General features: G+C 41.0%; 2 protein-coding genes across 9 annotated transcripts in view; one reads left to right on the top strand and one right to left on the bottom strand.

Annotated features, from left to right (window-relative positions):
- Positions 1-27,964, bottom strand: part of garnl3 (GTPase activating Rap/RanGAP domain like 3) — a 101,366-nt gene that overhangs the window by 55,207 nt on the left and 18,195 nt on the right. For 7 of the 8 annotated variants that reach the window (XR_014912760.1, XM_085414269.1, XM_085414273.1 and 4 more), the window contains one exon: positions 10,426-10,495. Coding sequence is in view for 7 of the 8 variants with exons in the window: in XM_085414269.1 (XP_085270395.1) it covers positions 10,426-10,495 (70 nt within the window). In the remaining variant the exon portion in view is untranslated. Of the gene's footprint in view, positions 1-10,425; positions 10,496-19,672; positions 19,997-27,964 lie in introns of those variants that run through there. The other variant, XM_085414271.1, reaches the window with a different exon arrangement.
- The window catches only part of LOC146666312 (uncharacterized), a 477,181-nt gene continuing 461,179 nt past the window's right edge, over positions 11,963-27,964 (top strand). Inside the window, exon 1 of the mRNA XM_085414276.1 lies at positions 11,963-12,065. The gene's annotated coding sequence lies outside the window, so the exon portion shown is untranslated. The remainder of the gene's footprint in view (positions 12,066-27,964) is intronic.

Below are 27,964 nucleotides of genomic sequence, written 5' to 3' on the forward strand. Positions count from 1 at the left end.
GAGGGCGAGGAGGGAATAGCACGGGGAGGGAGAAAAAGGAGAGAGGCAGGTGCACACTCAGTGAGAAGATATAAAAAAAGACACTGAAAGAATTAAGATGGAGATTAGGAGTGGGAAAAGAGAGAAGCAGAAACTGCTAAAGAAAAGGACTGAGCGAAAAAACGGGAAGATTAAACAGAGTTCCTTGATTAAAAATAAGTCACTGAATGGGAAGAAGTTGTCAAAAGAATCATGGAAATTCAGTCTCTTCTTTTCACCTTCCTCTTGGTCTACGGTAATAAAACTCTTCATTGTGTTTTTTATTCAGATGAATTACAGATGCACAGTGGAAGGAGTTGAAGCACTATTAATTGCTCCCATATAATAAGTTATGTAACTTAAAATTGAAGCACTTCATTAGCTTGGATCAGCATAAAACCCTCCTTCTTCAATCAGACCAAATTCAGTCAGGAAATGCAAACTGAAGCTCACGAAAAAAACAAAAAAACATCAGCTGTACAAGCTGTTAGTCTGCAAAAGAAGCAAAATAATGTGGTACTGATATGACATTGAGCAAACTAAACTCTGCCATGCAATATTCCTGAAAGCTCTTAAGAAGGTGCCGATCTTCTAAAAAACACTGCTGGTAGTCTGATTCCTCTGACAGATATCCATTTTGTTCGTTTTTGTAATTATTGGTACACAGGATTAAGCTATAAGAGGCTACATAGAATTGTTAGCAGGAGAATTTTCTTTTCACTTTCACTTTTTATGAAACATGAACGGGGTGCAGGGCAAAAGACACACTGTGAAGCCAGATTTTAGTAATAACTACATGCAAAGCAGTGTATAAACATATGGAGAGAATAACTTTTCAGTACATTATGGGAACTCTCCAGCAGCTTACACCTATTGGAGCATAGCTAAGGAAAGGTTCAGGGTCACCCGATCCATCTCGGACTATAAGCTTTATCAAAAAGTAAAAGCTTTAAGACTAATCTTTTACTTTTAAATATCCTAGGAACCATGAGTGTTGGTAACTGTTTGTCTCCCCCCTTATTTATGCGCCCCCCTCTTCTCCTGTGGTGCTGACTCAGGTGACTCAGCACAGAATACAAAAGCTGGGAGAACAACAGGCAGCCCCAGTGAGCCATTTTCAATGTTGTGAGTGACAGTGAGTGGCTGTGTGCAAAGGAAAATGTTTTGCTTTCTTTGGAATTTTAATTTGGGGTTTTCGATAGATGTAGTGGCTTCCCCTGGAGCCTATCCCATCTATCATGGGGTGAGAGGCAGCTTATACCCCAGATGGGTCACCAGTCTATTGCAGTGATATAACTTGTTGTGAACTTGCCTTATTTGACTATTTTCAACCGGATACTTTTAAGGTTTCCTCCCCTCATCCCGTGGCCATTCTGCAAAATGTAGCGATCAGTGATAGTTGTGATTTATTCAGTAAATATAAGCTAAACAAAAAAGGAAAAAAAACAGCACCCACCCACCTCTGCTCATTACTGACTTTTTAACTATTTCCATAACATGAATACCAGTAACATAACAGTCAAACGTGTGGATGAGTCACTTTGAGTCTGTACTCACGACCCAAATATCAGTCACACCTATCAAATTCAAATTCAGATCAGATATCGGTCCAATCCTGACTCAACACGACAAAAGGATAATCTATGCAGCAAATCCATTTAATTCAAATCTGTGTTGTTCTAAGTTTACTACACTATGGGTCACCAGCAGTGCATTGATTTGGAAAGAAGGGAAAAAAAGGATCAGCACAACCACCCACGACATCAGGCTTCTTAGCCTGTCTTCAATAATTTGCATAACACAACACAACTGTGCTGGAACATTAAAAAAAAAGGCAATTTGTGGCTGTTTGATCTTTTCTCAACTTTCTGCAAAGAGCCCACAATTCAATTTAGCAATGCAACAAGTCACCCCTTTTAAAATGATTACGACTCGAGACGACCGAAGCCTGAAACACGTACGTGTGATTCTGGCTTAATGGATAAACACTTCAGTGTCTGCGTCACAAAAGCAAAACTACACACAGCATACATCTATTTGCTTTTATCTTAATTGCCACTTGTGGCCAAAGTGTCTTCTGCTCGGCCGAATTTATGCAGTTAATAAGCAGACGAACAGACGCGTCGCAAACAGTGTGATACACGCTGAGAGTGGGAATAAATGCAGTGTGACAGTGCAGTCAAAAGCCTCTGAGGCAATGACAGTAACACTGGTAGGCAGGTGGGAGCGGAGCCGTCTGCTCACCAGTCGCTGTGCAAGACTGACAGCTAACCTCTCAGCACACACACGCACCGATTCTGCCAGTAGTGCCAGTCTCATTTAATGTTGTGCACTGCGGCACATCAAATAGCACGAAGCTAAGGCAAATACAATGTCCGCACGCAGAAAAAATTACCATGAGAATGTGTGTCTGAAGGGTTTTATCCTATTCTTTTTTCCATTTGGCTCACCAGAGACTGCCAGCACCCACCTCACTGTCACCAACTCCATCACTCAGCCTCAAAGACAATTCAGTTCACTGGAAAAACAAAATTCCATGCTTTCCGAGCTGTTGTGTCAGGATGAAACAATGCACAATTAAGTTTTTTAAAGTGGACGGTGGCGTTGTTGCAGAATGAAATGACAAGATAGGGTGGGCGTCGCTTTTGTGACTGTGTTGTGTATCCCCTTCTATGAACAATGGTGACAGGATTTCTTGCTCAGTTGTGTGGATGAGCACTTACAAATATAGATTTGTGCCTGTGTGCTGGTTATGAGTTCAGCAATCCAATATTTCTACTCATTTCTACTAGAGCTGGGCGATATGAGATTTTTTCATATCACGATATGTTTTTTTCATTTCAGGCGATAGCGATATCTATCACGATATAAGCCAAATAACTATATTTGTAAGATTTAAATGTGCCGTTGCTCACAAGTAAAATGTGAATTAATCAGCAGCTTGTTTTTATTTAAATATTTATTTCCCATAATAAGTTCAACAGGGTAGATGTACTTAAGGAACATGAGACTTTTTCAGATAAATAAAGGCAAATATTGCAAACTACACAAAAGGCAGCCGCTAAAGCGTTTAAGTTTCAAAATAGAACAAACGAAACAGACTAAATTGTCAATTCCACTTAGAAACAAAATATTAATTCTAAAAATAAATCTTAGTTTGTTTTACAGAAGAACAGACAAAACTGACTAACTTTTGTCAATATCAAATAAACTGAGAACTAAAAGGAAATTCTCAATCTCTCCTTGTTGTATAGCTGAGCTTTTCAAACAGTTTTAACAGTTACTTTAGTCTGACAAAAGCCGAATGACGAATTAGCGCTTCCAGTCAGAGACTGAGGCTACGTCCACACGTACACGGGTATTTTTGAAAACGGAGATTTTCCGTTTTCGTTTTAAAAAATAATCCCGTCCACACATAAAGGCAGAAATGAAGGAAAACGCTGCTATGAACATGCCAAAGCAGCAGGTGGCGCTAGATTCCTAACCGTGCAGAAATATTGGCCAATCAGAAGTCTAGAAGCCTCGGTGGGAAAAAGTAAACAAAGCTGGGGCATAGAAGCAGAACCGAGTCGTATGTGTGGACGGACAGTAACTGTGTGTATATGTAAGCATTTAAACACTGCAGAGAGTAGAATTAACAGTAACAGTATTGTAGAAATTCATTTCACCGAAACAATAACGTGGCGCAGTGTGACGCATGCACCAGTTTATTGTATTTCCAGACTTGCTTTCGGCACAATTTACAGTGCACCCTACTCTGTTTTTTGTCAGACTTGAAATAGCCGAAATACCTTCACACTACGGAACTTCTATGGCTCTTCCGTTCGACAATCTCTCCGGCATTGGAACCATCATCTGTTTTCTCTTCGGTCACGCTCGGTTGATTTTTCTAGTCGGCACACTCATTTCCTCCATTACGTGCTGGCTCCATTACCCGCTGGCTGCTTCCCAAACAAACACACGTGCGGCTTGGCACTTGTGCTGTATGCAACAAGTCACGCGACGTGACGCTGCGGCTGTGATTGGTTCGGCTCTGCACTACTTAATTTGGATTGGCTGACCTTTTTTTTTTTTTTTTTTTAAGAGGACAAGAGCGGCGAGGTCTATCGCGATAGCTTAATTTCTCTATCGAGTAAAAGTTATATCGCGATACATATCGTTATCGTTCTATCGCCCAGCTCTAATTTCTACTCATCCGGACTCTTAAAGCTAGACTGCGCTGATCTATAGATCTGATCTGCTGAATTCAGTTCCATATTTCATCTGTTCACTACAGTGCGAGGAGGAGAGCTAACATTTGGAGCCCATCAGCTTTTCTTTGTGTGGTTTTTGACTTTAATGCAAACTGGCCGTGCCTTGTTTGCTTTAACTCTCGTTCTAAGTTGTTTTGTTGCAGCTAACATATATTGACTTAATATCACTTACAGTGCTATTAAAATGTATTTGCCACATTCCTAATTTCTATTTTTTTTTTTTTAAATATTTGTTAAACTTAAATGTTTCAGATCATCAAACAAATTTAAGACAAGACAAGATTATTAAGGGAAAAAAGCAATTAGAGAAAAAGTAATTGCCCCCGTGTTAAATCATGGGTTAACCATCATTGGCCGTTATTTTAGCCGTGATTTTTTGGAAAGCTGGGTTCACAGAGACATCAATGGGAGAGTTCCAAGGAAAACATTCGGTGGAAAGCTCGAAGGTTTGCTTCCCGTTACATATGGAGTAAAAGTAACACAGGATTTCAGTCAGTCAAACATGGCGGTGGTAGTGTGATGGCCTGGGCTGGTTTGCTGCTTCAGGACCTGGACAACTAACAGAAAATTCTCAAGGAGAATATCTAACCATCAGTTCATGGCCTGAAACTCAAACTCACATGGGTTATGCAGCAGGACAATAGTCTGAAACACACCAACAAGTCCACCTCTGAATGGCTAAAAAACAAAACAGTTTGGGAGTTTTGGAGTCAGTTATTATTAATGCTTGAAAACCCTTAAATTTGTCTGAAATAAAACAACTCTGCAAAGAAGAATGGGTCAAAATTCCTCCACAGCGATGTAAAGACTGATTACCAGTTATCACAATTGCTGAAATTGTCATTTTTGCTCCCAAAACCCAATCAGGGTTTAGAAGGCAATTATTGTTTCACACTAAACCAAGTAGGTTTGGATAGTTTTTTTTCCTTTGATAAATGAAATCATTTAAAAATAGCATTTTTTTAAATTTACTCGGGTTATCAGGTTAAGATTTGTTTCAGATCATCACCTGAAAGTGTGCAAATATGTCAAAACCCCCAATAAAAAATCAGGAAGGGAGCAAAAACCTTTTCACACACTGCAACGTCACAACTCTTGTCAGGTTTATTCCACACTGCATGTGATGCATGTCGGTGTGAGGCGGTGCACACACAGTGAAACTGAACTCATCAACCATGGTAACAGTAAACATGCACAGGAAATAAGAAAAAACAAACAAGGACCCCGTTTAATATGATGCTGATGTCCACCTTTAACAGCAGAGCACTCTAGTGACTCTTCGGTGTTTTCACCATCAAATGATTTTAACAGTACAAAGTGTCTTATAATGCAAGCAGGCTGAAATGAAACTGGATCCTATACATATCTCTATAGTGTCTTAGTTGTGTGTGCTCAAGAGTGAATCATATCATACATTGTAGGGAGCCCTGCTACCACTGCTTCCATGATGCCAAAAATAAAACAGACAGGGTGAGTCATGGCTCTGCTTATGCTGGTCTCTCTTATTAGGGAGTCCCTGCTTTGAATCAATATCTTCTAGTTGTGACATTTGAAAACATGTTCTTTAGTACTAAAAGAACTAAAATAAACCACCATCAAATCCGTGCCCCAAAAAGAAAGAATACGAAGAGTGAAGCCACTGGAGCCTATCCCAGCTGTCATAGGGGGAGAGGCAGGGTACACCTTGGACAGGTCACCAGTCTGTTGCAGGGCTAACACTAAGATACAGACAACTATCCTTACTCATATTCACACCTATGGACAATGTAGAATCATCACTTAACCCAACCCCGCTAACTGCACTGTACCCGGAGAGAACCCACGCAAACTCCACACAGAGTAATGATGCATATAGTGTAGTCACGTTTCCTTATGCAGCAAATGGTGAGATAATCGATAATTATGTCCATGCATGTGGGGTTTAGGGCCCATTCAAGCCAGTGTATTGAGAGTCTTATCAAAACTATGAATGCAGAAAAGTACCATTAGATTTTGATCCACCATTTGGAAAAAATGTAACTGGCAACAGCTTTGTTTTATCAATATGATAATGATCACAAACACACTGCCAATCCAGTAAAAACATATCTGAATAGAAAAACACAAAATGGAACACTATCTGTCATGGATTGGCTTCCCTAGATCCTGGACTTCAACATTGCTGAAGCAGTGTGGGATCATCTTGACAGAGAACACAGCAAAAACACTGCAACTCCCCAAACAAAGCTTTTTTATGCCTTAACTTCATCCTTCTTGTGCGTCATTGCAAGTGAGCCCCAAACTTAGTCTCTGCAGAAAGCTTTGACCTCAACGTTGTCATCTCTGCTGGACACTACTCTGCCCACATTAACATCACACCACCATAGGCGCCACAGGTGAAGCCACAGCATCACCATCACAGAGTGCTTGCAGCTCTGACAGCCCAGCAGACGTGCACTGAAGCATCTCAAAGATAGACATAAAATATGAGTTACATCATTTTAACAATCACACACATGACTGGTAATTATGTGACTTTTAGGACAATTGAATAATTCTTTGAAGGAAATGTCAGGACCTAATAACCTTCCAACACCACACTAGGGACACAAACAGACACAGAGCACATCGATTCAATGCTGTCAACACAAAGAGCTGTTTGTTGGCTAAAAGGCAACATAACCTGAATTACCACAGACTCGTTCCCGACCTTTGCACAAGCCTCCCCCAGAGACATACAGCCTTAAGCAGCATGAGTGCCAGACTTGACAAAAACACTTTCTGCTGTAAGTTCACACACACGCAATTATATTTCTTCTCCCACAGAAAGCCAAGAGCTTAATTTCACTACGGAGTTGAGGCGCAAAAATATACCACAGGTAATGTAGTAATGTGGTTATACTCCCTGAGGTCCTTTGTGAATATAAAGGTGGTTTATCAAGCCCTGTATTTAATTTCCTTCTGCCCACTTCCTCGTTTCTTAACCATGCCATTTTGCCTTTTATCACACCTGAAATTGCCATGTGTTAATAACCGAATCATCCTGGATGAAATGATTATTTTGAAGTTTTATGTGAATTTGTTTGAGCACCAATAATTAGTTGAATTATGTAACCTGAAACCTGTAATAAATCTGTAATACACTATAATAGCATTAGAAAAGCACAAAGGTGGTTGTACTAAAGTTTATTATGATTAACATACACAGCCTATCCAGCTTCCTTCAGAGCATATGGATGAAGCTGTTAACCATTCTGTTAAACTAAACTTCAAAAGTAAATCTCTAGAAGTTAGACTTAGGGCATATTCTCATGGCAGTTAAACAAATGCATATTATGAATGTTTGTTTTTTTTGCTCAGACTCTGATGAGATGATCAACAGTACAATACTATAATTGCAAGCATCCAGTTAGCTTAGCTTAGCATGGAAATTGGCAGAATAGGCAAGCAGCTAGAGGGACTCTGTCCTTCTCATTGTGATGTTTCCAGGAAAGCGTGAACACCTGAGCAATTAGCCATTGCACCTGGCTAAGAAATTGTTCCGACACCTAACTCTACAATGAAAACTGTAGCTTTCACAAGAGATACACTGTGATGTTGCTTAGTAATCTTACGGCAGTGAGTAGATTTTTTTTATACTATAGACCAATTATGTAAGACATTATTTAAACATTTGAGATCTCACATGTCAGGATTTGCAACTTTTTGGACTTTCATAACATGGTAATTATTTTAAGCATATGCTATTAAATCAATAAAATATTCAAAATAGCTGCAGCCAAGGGGTTTAAGTGGGTCAGAAAATCATTATTTCTTTTCTTGTTATCATTTTGTATGCATTTAAATGTCAATAAAGCTGCAGTTTCTGTATTTTAGCATTTGGCAAAATAACAAAACTAAAACGAGCAGAACTGCTTTGCATTGCTTTTTTTTTTTCTGTAGTGGCAGATGATTGCAAGTTCATTGTTTAAAATAGAGGTCCACAAGTATAAGAAAATTCAATTTTCACTTTATTTCACATGCCTGTAACAGATTGTGGATAGGAAGAAGAAGGGTTATCTTGTTGAGTTATATGGTTATTAATTCATATTGTGACGTAACCATTATCATCATACTATAATAACTGCAGAGTATGCATGTCTGTATGTTTATCCCCAAACTCCTCCTGATGACTGATTGGTACAATCTAAGATCCCAATATTTCTAACATCTACGTGGTTAAAATATTTACTTCAAATAAAAGTACTCTGTCTTTGTATCAGCATATAAAAACAATGGTTTATGAGTGTACACTCCTGTTTTTATGTACAAACATAGCGTTTGCACATTCATAGGCATGTTACACGTACAATTTAAAGCTTATGATAGGGTTTAATTTTCAAAAACAGGCAGGTTTTTATTTTCTATCTGACACCCCTTTACAATTCCATGGCATGAACTGAAGGGGATAAAGGGTCACGATAGCTGGGAGATCGAGGAGAATCTTTCCAGGCATTTGCTTGCTACACTGAAAGAGCCATGCTCATGTAACCATACCAAGTTGATTCTGTTCATCTGGATGTAGTGAAACTCCCAAATCTTGGGATCCCAAATCCCAAAAGGTTGATTCTGTTCAGATGAACGAATCAACCTTTTGGTATTTGGATGATTGAGCATGCATCAAGACATACCAAGTTTGATGCCGGCATGGGAAAAACTGCCTGTGGGATGGGTTTTTGCTAATATATCAAATGATCAACTGTGTTGCATTGGTCAAAAGGCTAATGTGAGGTTACTGAACTAAGTAGTCTGCAGTATCTGTGGTAAGGCTTACAGTAAAAACTAAACTGGACTAATACAGAAGAAGGCTAGAAGTCATCAATTTGAGTTTAAGCTCTTTAGCATCACTTGTCAAATTCCACCTTTAATCTATCGTTAGATTTTATTATTGATTTTACAGTAGTTATCAATACAAAACCTGCCAGTATATTCTAGGATGTAGTTGGCTAAATTAAAAAAAGAGCTGTAAACTTCAGTCTCAGATGAGTCAAATACATCTCTGCCCACAGAGAAACTCAATCCATATTTTTAAAAAGGCTGTTTATAAATTACATTTAAATACGGAATCTACATATTTTGTTTTTCTACTATTAAATCCCTGATGCTAGGTCAGAGTCACTTTTTACCTTGCTTCGCATAGTGACGGTCCGAGCTAATGCTAGAGAAATAGATTTTAAGGTGTAGCAGAGGTAATGAAATGAGAGGACACCACTGACCCGCTGCAACAAGTCACTGAAGCTAGTGACCTCACCCTGTCTCACACTCACAGTTTCTGGATACTAGCCTCCACTCACACAACTTCACTGTCCATACTGTCTGTATGCTAGTGCTGATAGGCACAGTGCGGTTTCTCCTCATCACTAATCTGCTGAGCACGTGGTGCCCGACACTCATGGACAAACCCGCAATATGTCTCTGGTAGGAAGTACGATTGCTGCGTGAAAACCCTAGGACTTCCTGTCCCTCTGCGCTATCGGGAAGTACAGACTCAGCTCACAGTGGAGGGGCGTACGCTTACACACATGCACAGACACTTACACACATGCTCCCCCAGGGCAACAATGACTCAACAGCTTAGTAATCAACCACAAAGACACACACTGTGCCGCAGCTTTACACCAGCAGCATCAAAACAAAACGAATTAAGTTTGGAGGCTGGTAGGCAAAAAGCATCCTGCATTGCTGTTGCAGAGCTCTTGCTCACAAACCATGGTCAGATCTGTCCCTATACTATCGTAAGCTGTTTACCTTACACTTTAAAATCCCATTAGATTAATACACTGTGCTTTATTAATAAAAACAAAATTGAATTAAATGACTTTGAGTGGAGAACTGTTGTGATCCACACTGGTAAAGCACATCCCTGAACCACGCCCTGCATGTCATGACTCATCAGTCCCCCTCTGTTGTCCATCCATGCCAACAGGGAGTGGGAAGGGAATGAGAAAGACAGAGAGAGCAAGACAGACAGAGAGAGAGAGAGTGAGAGAGAGAGAGAGAGAGAGAGAGAGAGGGAGGGGAGGTCATCAACAGAAGAATCAATGATGAGGATGAGAGGAAAGAAGAAAAGGAGATTCTCATGCTGAGAAACAAAAGAGAGCAACAAAGACGTGAGCGCACTGTGGGTGGGACTCACCAGCTCGACCGAACCATAGTGTTTCCTGCTGAAGTCTCCACGCCTGCACCCCAAGTCCTCTGAGGCAGAGCTGTAACACAGAGGAACGGTCAGACTCAGATGCATGTCCTATGTGCTCTCATCACATACGTATACAATGCATAAACTGTGACATTGTTCATACACAAGTGGCAGTTGCAGCATCTGTTTTTCTACAGTCTCTTTATCATAATATACATAGTATAGTATTACTAGAGAACACCTGTTTGTGTTTGTGTGTGACTCACCATTCTTCACATTCAAACAGTACATGGTTACAAGGCAATGCATGCAAAGAAGGCGTCTGCACAACTCGGTAACCTCTTTAGCTTCTGTTACTGAGCTGTGTTTTCCACCGATGAGGAAGACCAAAAAGAAAAAGAAGAGCTATCTGACTTGATTGGTAAAGTCCTACGAGGCCCCGTGAATGGAGAAGCTGGAGACCACAGGTAACCCTAACCCTGCTAACTCTTTCCACATGCACGTCCTGCTTATTTTCCTCTGCTAACACCTATGTTTGGGTGCGCTGATACAATGATCCTGCCCATCAATGTGCTTAAATTTCCAGCTATTTCATCACACCGTGAGATATTTTGGCTTATTTATGCATATCTATGGTCTCAGGTATGTACTTTTACTGCTTTAAATATTTATTGAATGACAACTGCATTTGAAACACTCACTTTTCAGCTACATGCTTTGAGGACAGGCAGTAGTGAATCACACTACAAGAATAAGTCATTGGAGCCACCTGAGGCTACTGGTACTCATCACTTAACCGCTTAATGCATCGTGTCCTCCATACTCACAAGCCACCAGTCAGTCTTGTGTCACATATAAACAATTTCAAGTTGGCTTTATCAAAGTATTAAGTATTTATCAATGCATTATAACACACCACGAGCTGGCTCCTCTCACACTACTATCTCACTTTTCATCTAAGCACCACCTGGATAATTGTAGGAAAATCAGGGTGACTAGGTCAGTGGAGCTGCCAGAGGATAGAGCCATTTAATTATTCATAGTTGCCTATTACTTCTTTTATGCACTATGCTCACTAAAGGACTATAATATCATTTATTAAGTATTTACTATACACTCACCAGCTACTTCCACTGCTTATTAATGGATTTAGGCATGAAACATGGTCAGGACAACCTGCTTAAGTTCAAACTGAGTATCAGAATAGGAGGGGAAAAAGGTGATTTAAGTGACTTTGAAAGGCGACATTAACTCAAACTAAGGTATGCAGAATAGCATCTCTGACTGCATAACACGATCAACCATTAAGCAGATGGGGCACAGTAGCAGAAGACCACTGTCAACAACAGAAGTGTAAACAACATGATATCCCGCTCTGTATCAAAGGTTCAGGCTGGTGCTGGTGGTTTAATGGTTTGGAGGATAGTTGCATCCCATCCCTTTGTCCCAGCATGATAACACACCATGTCACAAAGCTCAGATCATCTCAATCTACAGTGGGGCAAAAAAGTATTTAGTCAGCCACCGATTGTGCAAGTTCCCCCACTTAAAATGATGACAGAGGTCAGTAATTTGCACCAGAGGTACACTTCAACTGTGAGAGACAGAATGTGAAAAAAAAAAATCCATGAATTCACATGGTAGGATTTGTAAAGAATTTATTTTAGGTGGGGGAACTTGCACAATCGGTGGCTGACTAAATACTTTTTTGCCCCACTGTAGTTACCTGAGCATGACAGTAAGTTAATTATACTCAAAGAACCCCCACAATCACCAGATCTCAGTCTAATAGAGCAACTTTGGGATGTAATGCAATGGGAGGTTGGCATCATGGATGCACAGCTGACAAATGTTCAATAACTGTATGATGCTGCTGAGCCATCATGTACCAAAATCTCTGATGGATGTTTCCAGCACCATGTTGTATCTGTGCCTTGAAGATTTAAGGTAGTTCTCACGGCGAGTGGCCAGTGAGTGTCTAAAGAAAAAAAAAATCAAATCCATATTTTCCACTTGTTGCCACTCCTTCAACATGAGTATTGGTAAGTAATCATCTTCTGCTTGTATTCACATTGGATTACTAGTAAATGTGAACTGTGTACTGTAATATGGGAATTCTATGTGGGGCTGTCTGTGCTTTTATATTATTTGCCCTTTCCAAATTTACCATTTTAACTACTGCTTCTTGCCCTTTGCACAGGATATTGTTTAGAGGTAGGATCAAAAGTTCCGAGGGGAATAACAGAAACTGGGGTGGCGGGTGAAAGCAATGAAGAGGGCAGGGGTACAAAGGTGAGACTCTTAGAGTTCAGGCGGGAGTCAGCGAAAAGGTTGCCATGACCCAAAGGGCACTTCTTTCCATTTTCAGTTATCCTACTTGTCCTTTTGGTCATTGGCATTAAATTCATATTGCGTCTTTCCTTCTTATGGTTTTCTTTTCTTTTCTCTGTCTGTTTCTCAGTATGGTGTGGCTGCCAGCAGCACAGTGACTGACCCGGGAGCTGTGTCCAACTCACTTCTGATTGAGATGGGGGTCCTGATTGAATTAGGCTCGAGTGATAGATGGAGATTGGTGTGGAGAGATGACTGCTGGTGATACACACTCGCACAGAGTTGACACAGGGACAGATTCAAACCAGTGCGCGCGCACACACACACACACACACACACGCACGCACGCACGCACACGTAAAAGTTAAAAAAAATACTAATACAAAAAATTTAAGTGTTTCTCCAATATGAATAACCTTATCTGGTCCTAAAAGCATTATAATGGAGACATAAAGTAGTATTGCACAGAAGGGACAGAAAATAAGGAGCTGTTTTCTCTCTGGTTTAAGGAAAAATAAAATGATGACAAATTGAAAACACTAAAACATGCACAAGCGTAAGTTCTCCAATTTTCATTCTAGTTGAGATATAGATGAAAAGAGCAATAGCAAAAGAGATCTGAGTCACTAAGCTTATCACAGCATAGCTCGGACTCGCAGCTATAACATATTTAACACGGACACTGCACTTTCATGAATGTCATCATTTAACACTGAGAGGAAGTAAACAAGTGGATTTCTTTCCTCTCAGTGGTAAGTAAATTACAGTGAAAGCTGGTCAGTCATTCAAGTGTTTTTGTGATTATAAATGTCAGGTTTGACACTCGGTGCTCCACACAAAAGACCGAATATTTTTTTCCGTCCCTACAAAAACTTTGCTAAGAGACTCTCAGTATGACAGCACTGAATTGCCCTACAGTACTGCTGATACACCCATGTATCACTGCTTATTTTTAGTCATGACAATCGTGTTATTATCGATCCAACGTTATCCATGTAGAAGATATTCTTAGTAGCAATTTAAAAAGCCTCAAATCTTAAAGATGAATTGAAAAGACAAAGCGAGCCCAGTAGAATTCTAAAACGATCAATTAATTTGTCTATTCACAGCAGGCAGCGTTCTCAAAGTTCCCTTTGTGACGCTTTATTTCTTTGGAATGCTAAATGTCATAAGAATCTAGTTAAATCCCATTAGCAATAAAACCATTTATGAAGCAATGGCACTGCCAAATAGATGTGCAGTGCAATTCGTCATGCCGTGCAGTGTCATTCCCTTCCTCAAATGTTAATCAGAGAAGTTCCAGAAAGAAGAGAAGAGTGGCAGAAACAATGCCTCTCTGTCTATAGAATTTTATAAGATTAGACTGAACATAGAGAGCTGGATAGATGGATGCTGCTACAGTACCAGTTCATGCTCACATATGAGACATGTTTTTCTTTACAAGCATACGCACTGAGTACACACGGATCTGGGCAAATATCTCACAACTTGCAGTAACACTACAGATATAACTCTTGGGGAGGAAGTTTGTGTGGAGTTAAAGTTATTCGGCTGTCACGCAGCAACTGTGTGAAAACTGAAGTTGCATGTTCTCATCGGTACAGTATGCTAGCTGGTGCTTCAGGACAAATTGTTCAAACACAAGCACAAGTGTGTGTGACCTATCACAGAACTGCTTAAATCTTTAAAGGCTTTCATGATTTTATACATTTAACTTATGAGATTAGGATTAGAAGGCAAGGGGTAATCCATCTTCTGATAACCAATCACATTTGAACGGGATCATACTGGGTGCAGTAAACAATCCACAATAAGGAAAAAACATAAAGATTGCAATTGCCAAATTATTATTTCCACTGTGGGGGGAAATAATTATTTGATCCCCTGGCGAATTTATAAGATTTCTCACTTCCAGAGATAAGAAGTCTCTAATATTTATGATAGTTTCATTTTAATGGATAGAAAGTGTTTTATTTTGTTTTTTCTGGATGTTTGGTTGATATTCTGACTGGCTTTGTACACGTGTCACACAGATTACAACCAAACCTGCACAACACTGGAATGGGCTAAAAGACACTCACGAAGAGGCTTGGCGAGAACTTAACAGCTATTGACGCGATTATTCAAAAATGAAAGAAGTATAAAATGATCAATTGCCTTTAAATTGGAGATCAATGCAAGATCTCGCCTTTTGGGACGAGGATGATCATGATAAAGGTGATGGATCAATCCAAAACTACACAGCAGGAGCTTGTTAATGATTTGAAGGGACTAGAGACAGTCACCAGGAACATCACTGGGAACACACTACGCTGAAACCAAAAGAATTGATAGAGTTTCTGTAAAGAGGAGTGGGCTAAAATCCCTCCAGGGATGTCTGCAAACCTGGTGACAGACTACCAGAAGAATCTTACAGCTGTGAACAAGGATTTCTCTACTAAGTTCTGGCATCAAAACCATATATAGTCTCACGATGCTGCTGCCTTTTATTAGTTTTTCAAAAGTCATCTGCATAGAAAACAATGGTACAGGAAGTCCTCACCTAGAGATCCACCGGCGACACCAGAAGCCCCAAAATATTAGCCATTGTTCCTGAAAGCTAACTCAACCGATTAGCTGATGGGTGCTCAGCTTGATTCAGTGAATAACAGTGTGCTATTAGCTGTACACCTTCCACATTTTGAATATCTTGTGTTACTGTGTATCATGTACCACGATTGCCTATTATGACCCCCATGTTTAGCCTCCTCTTCCTTTTTGGCCAACACCCTCTATTTCCCTTTTACCTCCATTTAACTCCTCACTCTGTGGTAAGGTTTATTTGTCTCTGCAGACAAGCTAAAGGCAGATGTAGGGCTGTTAATACATAATGCCCACTCAGGCTTAAAGGTTGCATTTGTGTGTGTGTGTGTGTGTGTGTGTGTGTGTGTGTGTGTGTGTGTGTGTGTGTGTGTGTGTGTGTACTACAGGATGTATCCATCATCGTCTCCTTACACTCTCCCATCCCTCATTCTTGCCTCTTCTACAGAGATGCGATTAAGAAAGTGGTCCAGCACAACAATACCTTCAACTATATGTGCCGTGGGTTTTTCTGCCCATAATGGGAGTTGCTGCCCTTCACTGTACCTCTGAGAGAGAGGGTCATGAAAGGGACTCTATCTTGGAGGAAGGTGATTAGGTGAAATTACCTCAACCATCTCCTTAATGAGAACCACTGCATCTCCCACTGAAGCTCATTTTGTTCATTTTATTAGTTTGGTGCTTCCAATGATGATTCTCATATTTTAAGTTAGGGCTGAACTGTGCGAAAGATGCATGTACAAGTGGTTCTGCATGCAGAGTAATCAAATCTTTACAACTGATATTTTTTGACTTATTTTGATTTGTTTATTTTTTTCAAAATCTCATAACCTCCATAATGCTCAAAGGGAAAAACATTGTTGCCAGACCGAGACTACGTCTTCGTATGTTCTGGAAAACACTTGTAAAATGAAAGGTATTTTAACACATGTGTGAGGTGTAGCCGGTTGCTTGTTTGTGCTCAATGTGGTTTCAGTCAGACCAAACAGATAAGCAACATTCATGCTGTGCTAACAAACTATTAGAGAGGTGGAACAAGCTGCGGGAGTGAAGTGCCCTGAATGTGATGAGGAACATGTACCTGTCAGAGAACAGAGCTGCAGGAGTGTAACACAGACAGGATTTCAAGTATATTCCAATTTATACACATACTCACTGGCAAAATATAAGGTACACCTGTTTAACTGATTGTTAATATAGCTATTCTTTCAGCCAATCACATGGGAGCAACTCAGTACATATAAACATGTAGACATAGCAAAGGACGACCTGTTGAAATTCAAACAGAAGAAGCAGAAGAATGAAAAAAAAGGAGATTTGAATGTGGCTTCAAGGTTGCCAGTTCTACATCCTGTACAATCCTGTGAGCAGCAGTTCTCTGGGTAAAAATGCCTTATTGACCATAGGAGTCAAAGGAGAATGACCAAACTGCCTTAAGTCGATAACGAACCAATACTAACTCAACCACTGGCTACATCCAAGGTATGCAGAAAAGCATCCCAACATGTCGAATCTTGAAGTAGATGGGCTGCAGAAGGAGAAGATCATACCAGGTGCCACTCCTATCAGCTAAGAACAGGAAACAGAGGTTATGGTTCATGTGGGGTCACCAAAATTGGACAACAGAAGAAAAAAGGAAAAGGAAAAAGGCTGCAGGGCCTGATTAGTATCGAGTTGTGCTGCAACATTCACATGGTAGGATCAGAATCAGTTGTAACCAACAGGAATGCATGGCTCCATTCTGCCTTCTATAGCAAAGGTTGAGGTTGGTGCTGGTGGTGTTATAGTGTGGGGAATAGTTTCTTGGCACACTTTAAACCCCACTCTTATACACCACATCCTACCCGAGTATTGCTGCTAACCATGTCTGTCCCTTTATGACTACAGTGTACAGATCTTCTCGTGGGTGCTTCCTGCAGGATAATGTGCGACGTCACAAAGCTCAAATCATCTCACACTGCCTTCCTGTACATGACAGTCTGTTCACTTTACTCAAACTGCCTCCATAGTCACCAGATCACATTCTAATAGAACGTGTTGGAACAGGAGATCAAATCATGGATGTACAGCCAAGAAATCTGGAGCAACTGTGTGATGCCATCATGTCAGTCATGATCATGTATAAGGAATGTTTCGAGCACATAGAATTAAGGAAGTTTGGTAACTAAAAGGTGTCCAACTAAGGTGTACTGGTAAAGTGTATCCGGTAAGGTAACCAGTGAGTGTATTTATATATTTCATAACAACATTAACTCTGAAATCAATATAGATAGTTAATCTATATACCATCCCCCCACCCCTACTGTCTGTGCCTGTAATGCAGTGTACTAAAAGTGTGTACATGATGAACTTTACATAGGCTTCACATCACCTTGTTTGCATCAGAGCAGCTAGTCCACTTTCAGGCTTGTATGACTGGCTGTAAGCCCATCAAGCTACCTCACTCTCCTGACATGGTGTGTCATTACATGGTTTTGAGATATAGCACAGCTGAAATTATAGTCCCGCATTTGAAGCCACCCATATGTTTAGACATCATAGCTTGAACTCTGCACCACAGCAGTCCAGACAATCACTTTCCAGCAGCATAATGGCTGTTAGCCAAAGCAAAATGACTTTGAAAGCTCAGAGCAAAGAGAAATCGCTTCGAAACGAACAAGGTAAGATGGATATTCATTACTCAAGTGCTGCCCTCAGTAATGCAGTACAGGAGAGGTTGGAAATTGTGGTTTCTGTCACAAGACAATGGACAGCAGCCTTTGAAATGGAGTGAAATGTAGAGTACACCCATCACACGAAACCTCCAACTGCTCCACGAGACTAAACCAGTCATTTTTTCCTATTACATTAAGCACTGTGTGACTCTTTAATCACAACAAAATGGGATTTGTTTATGAGAGAAAAAGATGCCAACAGGAGCAGGAACAATGCCAAACAAAAGACTTTTGGGGCCGACATAAAATATCCATTAGCTGGTACACAATTCAGAAATAATGTTACTTTTTGAAGGCTTTCCGACACAGGCTGTCTAACAACACATGAAGAAAAACTATAAATATTAGGAATTACTGCAAAAATATGATGTTATACTACCAACTGGAAGACTATTTTTGGGTAGTATGAGAAATTCCTTAAACTAATTTGTCAATTAAGCATTCAGTATCCCAATTATAATTTCATATTGTGCACTCCAGGATGTGATATAGAAAATTTGCATGTAAATATCAAAGTGAAGTTACTGACAGAGCTGCATAGCACACTACAGTATATGTATGCAAAGTAACTGCTACTCATTAACTTTTCTATAAGGACTTATGAATTATTCCCAATAAAACTAAGTCACAATTTGCAAGAGTGATCACTGAAAGCTAAGATGATGCAGAAATCACACAAAATGGGGCAAAAAAAAAAAAAAAAAAAAAAAAAATCCAGATCAGCGATGTTAGAAATCATTTTAAGAATGGACATTTCACAGTCATCTTCACACAAACGCTGCAGTATGCTGCTGGCACCTCAGAGTATTTCCTATATACCCAGTCTCTGTGTTCAGCTGTCACTGCAGCCCAAAGCTTTCCCTTTTAAGCTGCTAAAAGAGCCGCAGCGGTGGCATTTCCCATCTGTAAAAAAAAAAAGAAGAAGAAGAAGCTGGAAATGAGCTTCCACACAGTAAGCAGCCTTGGACTACATCTAAACTCAGCTGCTCAGCTTAAGCCAGATGCCTGCCTTCTGTGTGTCTCACATATGTTATACTGACACAAAGCCAGAATGCCGAATGCACCTCCACACCTTGAACTGAAAAGCAGGTTATGAATAATTCACATTTTTCCATGCACATAGCGCCTGTGATGTCTGTTTTCTCGGGCAAAAATGAAAGAAAATAAATGAACCAATTTGGTTTGCTTCTGTTTGTTTTTAATTTTTTAAAACTAACGACAGTAATTCGTTAATTAAAAGCTGTACGTTGAGAAGCTTTTTACTTCCAGACTGGAGACTTGTGGATTCAGCGGCGCTTTTAGTTAACAGAAGTAAACGAGCAAAGACCGATAAATCATGCACCTCACACGTAAAGTAGCCAGAACTCGACCAAAACCTGTCAGTTAGTGCACAAACAAGTCGCGGATCTAGCAGGTGCCAATGCGCACCGACAAATGGTGACAACGCTGGAAGACACCAGAGCAGGTGTTTCCAGCCTAATTTGCGTTCAGCTGCGTAAAATATGCGAGTGCTGGAGGAGATACGATAGCATGCAATCAACAGATGAGTGAGCGGCATTCACACAGGTATGAGTGGGATTTAGGTTGTTTTTTGTTTTGTTGTTTGTTTGTTTTTTTTTTACCGCTGATTGAAAGTCAACAGTTTGTTAGAGGATGGATCCACACTGCTCATGTCCCCATGCGATGTTAGTCCAGCGGACAAGGCGACAGCAAACGGCAAACGGACGTCTTCCTCCACTCCTAACCCGCTAAGAGCGCTTGGTCATCACTGCGGCGCAAACTCCGACAACTGCTGACCAAAAAACAAAAAAGCCCCACGACTGGTATTCCAACTGCTTTTTTTTTTTTTTTTTTTGCAGCTCTTCAGTGCCTTTCAGAGCCAAAAAACTGTTCACTGCGTGATAGTGAAGCGGAACGGATCTGCCATAGGAGCTGTGCGCTTACTGTGTGGTCGCCCTCGCTCTCTCCCTCTCTTTCTCTTCCCCCTTCTCTCTCTCTCTTACACATAGACTCTTCATCAATGGTGCATTTCAAGTGGACACAATTTGTTGCTTGAGGCTCTGCAGCAAAAAGCACCATTCAGAGCGGCTTATTCTTCTCCAGGTTGATGCCGCTGTTACCTCACTGTCAATTATGCCGTGCGCCAAGCTTCTCGGTATCCCGCAAAGTGATGTTCAAGATGCATGACTTCAGGCTGAGGCTCACTTAAGAAAAAAAAATGTGGAGGGAAATTAAATTTTCGATCTCTTAAGTATCACTCCTGGTACGTAGCAGGAAATGGTCTCCAGTGTAGCTTTAGTCAGCTTAAACATGTAAATTGGAAATGTTTGGCTGCCATTACTTCCTCAAAAGTCACAGGCTCGGAAGTTTTAACTTAAAGATTCATTATTGAAAGAGTTGATGTTACTGCATGTCACTGGTTGTCTATAAATGACGAACAGTTTTGGATTGCCAGGTTGTGAAAAATACCGCTGTTGTTGCCAGTTGTAGTAAAAGATCCTGCCAAGTATTTTTCGACAACCTGGCTACTAAAATGATATTATTAATAATGGATAGAGGCCGATTTATAAAGTATTGGTAAATGAGTGAAAACATTAAAAGAGATTTTTCTCTTTCGCTCTATAAGTCAATCACTAGTGCACAACATGCTCTGGGGGACTCACAGAAATCTGGCCATAGACCAGGTATGGTATACCCCAGTGTAAGTAATGAGGGTCTAACTCCACATTCTTTATTTTGCATGAACAAGCACTGGATTAAATCTTTTTTTTTTTTTTTTAAATGAATGTGATGCTGTGAAGATTAACTGGTTACAGAACAAAGAAACTGTGTTGTGGCTAGGTGCAAGACCCAGCTGATTTGAGTAAACCAGACCAGTGACATCTCAGTTAGCTACAGCTGGATCCATCAGTTTTTACACTTAACAAAAGTATTGAATTAAGTGTTTGGGAATTATCAACATTTTCTTCTATACAACTCAAATTTCAGACAAAGGAGAATGGACTAGACTTAACAAAAAAACAAGACATTTATTGTGGCTGATAACATACATGAACAAAACAGGGAAACCAAATTAATCGAAGAACAAATCATGAAAAACCTAAACTGGGAAAACTAAATACTGTTAAATACTTGGAAATACCATGGAGACATGAGGGAGTGTAAACGGATGCACCGACAAGGAACTGAGGGAGACAGAGACAAAATATATACACTGAGAGAAAACAAGGAAAGTGGAAATGCATGGGAACACAGCTGGAATGAATAGGCATAAGAGATGGGGAAAGCAAAACTAAACACACTAAACACTGGACGATAGACTGTCAAAATAAAACACAGACTCAGACACCAGGGCCAGAAGGAAGGAACGTACATAGGAACAAGACAGTCTGGGGAGACATAGGGAGGAGACACAAAGAGACATGGAAACAGTTAAGGGAGACGAGACACGGAGGGAGGGAGAGAGGAGAGACATGACGGGTTGGGGAGATCACACATTGATGCACATGACAGACAGGAGAGACATGGAATGAAAAACAAGGAGGGGGACACAAACAGGAACGGGAGATAAAATTCAAAGACACACACACAGGGCGACGTAAACACAGATGACGTGACGGACTCACAAGCGGCACAGGGGTGAGACAAACACACACGAGGAACCTCAGACGAACCATAAACTGGGAATACCAGAAAACTCAAACATAGAAAGAACTAGACTCGAGGCTAAACTATAAAACCTGAACTTAAACCATGATTGTAATACAGAGGGTCACAAAAACACAAAGTCAAACTCAAAAGACCCAGCACCCTGACAGCGATGGTACCAGTGGAACCAACTGCTGTTTATTGATGATTTTGACTGCTGGTCTAAGCAGTAGCAGGATGAATTGTGAAGCAGATGGGGCTGTACTCTCTAATCTGCAAACAATGCATCTACAAATTGTGGAATCCTTTCAGAATAGTCTGTGAAGGTTTTCAGTCATCCAGGTCATTGTAATCTAAGGAGCTTGGAAAGAAAAGTGACTGGACTTGTTTAAGTTTCTTCATTGTGACGGCCAGTGGGCTGGCCTTGTGTTTTTCTTTTTCCTTTTCCTGTTTCTTGCAGGTAGGTGGAGCTGACCCAATTATTGATGCAGCACACCTGAGAGGCCAGTCCCAGTGTATATAAAGACACCTTGACTGAACCAGGGTGGCTGGCTTTTGGCTCCCTCTGGCACGTGTTATGTTTATTTGGAAGTTTCAGTTATGGCTGTTATGTCCTTTAACTTGTGTTTAAGTTGCTTTACCTTATTTTCATTAAATGTGTCTTACAGTCTTTAAAAGCCTGTGTGTGGTCTCCCATTTGTTTGTCACTTCCTATGAGCCGGGTTGTGACAAATGGGGGCTCGTCCGGGATCGTCCTGGTTTGGTAAGCTTTCTAACATTTGATTGAGAGCTGGTCTGTTTGCAGCTGCTTGTTTTGGCTAGGTCTTGCCTTGTAGGCAATTGTTGAGTTGATTGCTGATCAGTTTGGTTATTTGTGGTGCTTTGATATTTTGGGTCTGCTGTGTATTGTGTTTGGGAGGCCATTTGGGTTAGGCAGATTGAGTGGAGGCAGTCATGTTAATACTGTTTACTGTAGACTTGAGCTAGTGTTGATGTGCTGTCTTGTGTCAACTTTGGAGCGTATGAGCTGTGTTGATTATTGAATATGCAAAGTTAAAATCAGTGCTTTCCCTGTTAGGTTGAAGGAGTGTTTCTCCCTCGAGAAACATTCATTGAAATTTCTGTTGCGGTGAACACGGTTAGAGCAGTTGTCTCGGGAGCACGTCCCCAGGATTGAGGGGGTCGCTGTTTGTGCAGTTGCCTTTCTCTTCCTGGCGGTTTTTAGTGCATAAGTACCCACCGTAAGTAACTGCATGAAGACTAGGCTTTAGTTAAGTAGATTTTGGTTAGGCAGTTAGTGGGAAAGTGCTGTTTTGAATTGCATGTCGAGAATCAATACTTTGCTGTTATGGCTACTGTTGATGCTTTTGTTCAGTCTCCATCGGAGGAACTCTTGAATAGTTGTACTAAAGAACAACTCCTGAAACTTGCTGAACATTATGATGTCGACATTGGAGATAGACGGTTGAAAGATGAGATTAAAGGAGTGTTGAAGGCTGCATTAGTAAAGAAAGGCGTGTTGTCACGTAAAATGCAGACCTTAGTGGCTGAGGTTGATCAGTCTGTGGTCTCAACTGCCGTTGCTTTGTCTTTTGAGCAGCAAAAGGAGTTGTTACTCTTACAAATGGAGAAAGACCGTGTAAGGTATTCTTTAGAAAAGGAAAAGTTGGAGTTAGAGCAGTATCGGTTAGACCTAATCAAAGCGGGCAAGTTATCAGGTGGTGTTGAGGCTAAAGAGTCTTCTCCACAAGGAGTTGAAACTTTTGATGTCGTGCGTAATTTGCGCTTGGTGCCGAAATTTGATGAAAGAGAGCCAGATGCCTTTTTCTCCCTTTTTGAACGCATTGCTGATTTGAGAGGATGGCCAGCAGCTGACTGTGTGATTATGTTACAGTCTGTGTTGACTGGAAAGGCTCAGGAAGCTTATTCAGCACTCAGTGCAGTTGATTGTCAGAGTTTTGCTACTGTTAAAGATGCAGTTCTGAAGGCATATGAGTTGGTACCAGAAGCTTACCGTCAACGTTTCAGATCATGGAGGAAGTCTGATAAGCAGTCGCATATAGAGTTTGCGAGGGATTTAACTAAACACTTCAACAGATGGTGTTCGGCACTGGGAGTGACAACTTTCCAGGATTTATGTGAGTTGATGGTATTGGAGCAGTTTAAATAGAATAGAATAGAATTCAACTTTATTGTCATTGCACATGCACAGGTACAGGGCAACGAAATGCAGTTTGCTATAGGAGATTGAGTCTTAGTGGTCTCCATTTGGAGCTCCAGTGCACGGTCCTAGTGGCTGACTGGACCCTTATTCTCCTTGTGATCTTATAGCATGATATATGTGCTTCACCTCAGTTTCATTTGTGTGAGTCTTGGTGGCATCCCTCATGATGGCATATGGCGAGGATGCCAATATATAGTCCCTGTTTGGTTGCATTTTATCAAGGGAATGGCTAAGAGTGCTCAGGTCTTAAAAAAAAGTTTTTAAAAAAAAAAAAAATATATATATAAAAAACTCAACTAAAAACCAACATGCGAACAGACCCTCCCACACCTCCATAGGGGAAATCTCACCCATTTTTATAAGAAAGTTAATTTTAGTTTTTGGAGTTAGTAAATATAAGAAGTCATGCAGCTGGTATGAAACACAGCAAACACAATTATTTTTCAACACTTTTATTTACACATCCATGTTAGTACATTGTTGGAGGTTCAGGAAGATCTGCTGACATATCGGTAATCTTGTTAGTCCCCTTACTTGGGTTGGACTTACTTATAAAAACTTTAAAAAACATAAATGATCATTAAAACATAAATAATTATATCTAAAAAACAAACCTTAAAACACAAGCCTATTCTACCTCTCACGATGTTAAAAAATGCATTAATAAGCTAAAACACATTTTCACAGGGAATTATAATAAAACCAAGACCATTCCACTGACCGCCAGGCTGTCCAAAGTGGATTTAAAAGACCAGCTCAATGAAGCTACCCAATACTAAAACCCACAGGATGATATTTATGTTAAAATTCTCTTCATCCTGGGTGGTCCTAAGGTCAGTTTATCTAATTTTTCATCTTTAAAAGAATCCAGCCCGCTCCCCAGTGCATCCATTTTATCTAATCTATACCTCCACATGATTATGTGATATGATTTTTTTGTTAAAGAGTGTGTTCCTCCTGTGGTTGCCACTTACATTGCCGAACGGGAAGTGACAACCGTTTCTGACGCTGCTAAATTGGCAGATGAATATATCTTGGCACATAAGGGGCAGGTTGGTAGAAACTGTTTTCCAGTTGGTGCTCCCGCTAGAGCTTTTTGTCAAACTAAGTTTATGGCATCGGACCCTGCGAAGGCCATTGGTGGTGTGAAGCCCAGTAAGTTTGGTCAAGCATGCAACTACTGCCATGGCGATGGACACTGGAAAGTAGAATGTCCCTTGTTGAAAAGCAAGTTGGCACGTACAGGTAAACAGGTTAAGCCTGCGGCTCTTACCATTCCTGCTCGGGAAATTTCAGTAGTCTCTCGGGAGACGCCAGTTTCGACTAAGTCTGACTCAGAGAGCTATTCGGGGTTTGAGGATTTTGTGTCAGATGGGTTTGTATCACTCCCGGGTGATGATCATAAAGTTCCTGTAAAGATTTTGCGTGACACAGGCGCGAAGGATTCTTTTATCTTAGCCTCCGTGTTGCCATTTTCACAGGTTACTGATACTGGTGAGTGTGTGCTTGTTCAAGGCATGGGTTTAACCACTATCTGTGCCCCATTGCATAAAGTCAGGCTGTCATGCAGTTTTGTGGATGATGATATCTGCCTTGGTGTTCGTCCTGCTTTGCCACTTGAGGGCGTACATGTGATTTTGGGGAATGATTTGGCTGGAAATCGAGTCTGGGCTGACAATTCTTTACCTGTTAAATCTAGAGTTCTGAATGAGTCCCATGAGTGTGAACAGGGTTTTTCTGACTTTGCAGCTTGTGCTGTTACGAGGGCTGCAGCTAAAAGGGATGCAGAGCCTGTAACTCAAGCAGAAGAGTGTCAGGTTGAACCAGATTTGATTGTTCCTGAACATTTGTCAGTTTCCCAGCAAGAGTTAATTCAGGCACAGCGTGCTGATGCTTCACTGACTGAGCTGTTTCACAAAGTGCAACCTAGTGATGACGCTAGAAGTGCGGCCTCTGGTTATTTTCTGCAGAAGGAGGTACTAGTCCGTAGGTGGATTCCGCAAGGGTTGGACTGTGTTGGGAGTCCAGTTGTCCAGATTGTGGTTCCAACTAAATACCGTGACGAGGTGTTGAAGTGTTCTCATGACAAATCTGGGCATTTGGGTGTGACGAAGACTTATAATTACATCTTGCGCTACTTCTTTTGGCCACGTCTTAAGCGTGATGTTTCAGCTTACATTAAGACCTGCCATACTTGCCAAATTGTAGGTAAGCCAAATCAGTCTATTAAACCTGTTCCACTTTGTCCCATCCCTGCTGTGAGTAACCCATTTGAACATTTGATCATTGACTGTGTGGGCCCTCTTCCTCGATCAAAATCTGGTTCGGAGTATCTGTTAACTGTAATGTGCCAAGTTACGCGTTATCCTGCTGCATATCCGTTGCGTACCATCACAGCTAAGTCTGTGGTGAAGGCTTTGACACAGTTTATTTCTGTATTTGGCATACCGAAGATTATTCAGAGTGACCAGGGATCAAACTTTTCGTCACATCTTTTTGCACAAGTTCTTAAGCTGTTGAATATTGTGCATAATAAAGCCTCTCCTTATCATCCACAGAGCCAAGGTGCTTTAGAGCGCTTCCACCAAACACTGAAGTCCTTGTTACGTGCCTATTGCACCGAAATGAGGAGTGACTGGGAGGAAGGTTTACCGTGGCTTCTGTTGGCAGCGCGTGAAGTGTGCCAGGAGAGTACTGGGTTTAGCCCAAATGACTTGGTCTTTGGCCACAAAGTTCGGGGACCGTTGACAGCGCTGTGCGATAAGTGGTTGTCAGGTGAACCACCAGTGAACTTGATAGATTATGTTAATGGTTTTCGGCACAGACTGTACGTGGCAGGTCAGTTGGCCAAACAGAACCTTGAAAAGGCTCAGGTCAAGATGAAATATTTTTATGACCGGCGTTCTGAAGAGCAGCAGTTTAGTACAGGTGACCAGGTTTTGGCTTTACTGCCGATTGCAGGGTCACCGTTCCAGGCACGGTTTGCTGGGCCTTACACTGTGGTACAAAAACTGTCTGAACAGAATTATCTGATTGATACCCCGGATCGCCAGAAAAGAAATCAACTTTGCCATATTAATTTGTTGAAACCCTATCATGTTCGTCCCTTATCCGTCGGTCTGTCGGGCTCTTTCGTTTCTCCTTCTACATTGAGTCCAGGGTTGTCGGCTTGTACAGTGGCGAAGTCAGTTTGTGGGGGGGAGGATGTGGCAGCACCTGATGATCCCTTATTGCTTGGCCGTCTGAAGAATTCAGAATCTCTTCAGAACTTGGATGTGCTATTGGGCCATTTGCCTGCTGACAAATGTGCAGAATTGTCTGCATTAATTACAAGGTATCCAACCTTGTTTGGAGACACACCTTCGAAAACAACTTTGATAGAGCATGATATTGATGTGGGTGATACAAAACCAATTCGGCAGAGGTTCTACAGGGTCTCTGAGGAAAAGAGGAAAATAGTCGATAAGGAAGTTCATTACATGTTGGAAAACAACATTGCAGTGCCGTCGTCATCAAGCTGGGCTTCCCCATGCTTGTTGGTTGAAAAAGCTGATAAATCACCACGTTGTTGCACCGACTTTTGTAAGGTAAATGCAGTGACCAAACCAGATTCCTACCCCTTGCCTCATATTGACGACTGTATTGACCAAGTTGGTGCAGCAGAATATGTGAGCAAGTTTGATCTGTTGAAGGGATATTGGCAGGTGCCGCTGACTCCCAGAGCTCAGGAAATATCTGCTTTCATCACGCCATCTGGTCTTTATTCATATACAGTCATGGGTTTTGGTTTACGCAATGCTCCAGCTACATTTCAGCGACTCATGAATATGGTTGTTAATGGGCTGGAAGGCTGTGCTGTTTACCTAGATGACGTGGTGGTATATAGTAACACCTGGGAGGATCATCTGGATCGCATTCGCACTCTGTTTGAACGATTAGTTCTGGGAAATCTGACTATCAACCTGGCAAAATGTGAATTTGCAAAAGCAACTGTGACCTATCTTGGTAAGGTTGTGGGCCAAGGTTATGTGAGGCCAGTTGA

This window comes from Rhamphochromis longiceps, linkage group LG7 (genome assembly GCF_057381845.1).
Source record: "Rhamphochromis longiceps isolate RC_006_pf linkage group LG7, R_longiceps_female_GT1.1, whole genome shotgun sequence".
Classification (NCBI taxonomy): Eukaryota; Metazoa; Chordata; class Actinopteri; order Cichliformes; family Cichlidae; genus Rhamphochromis; species Rhamphochromis longiceps.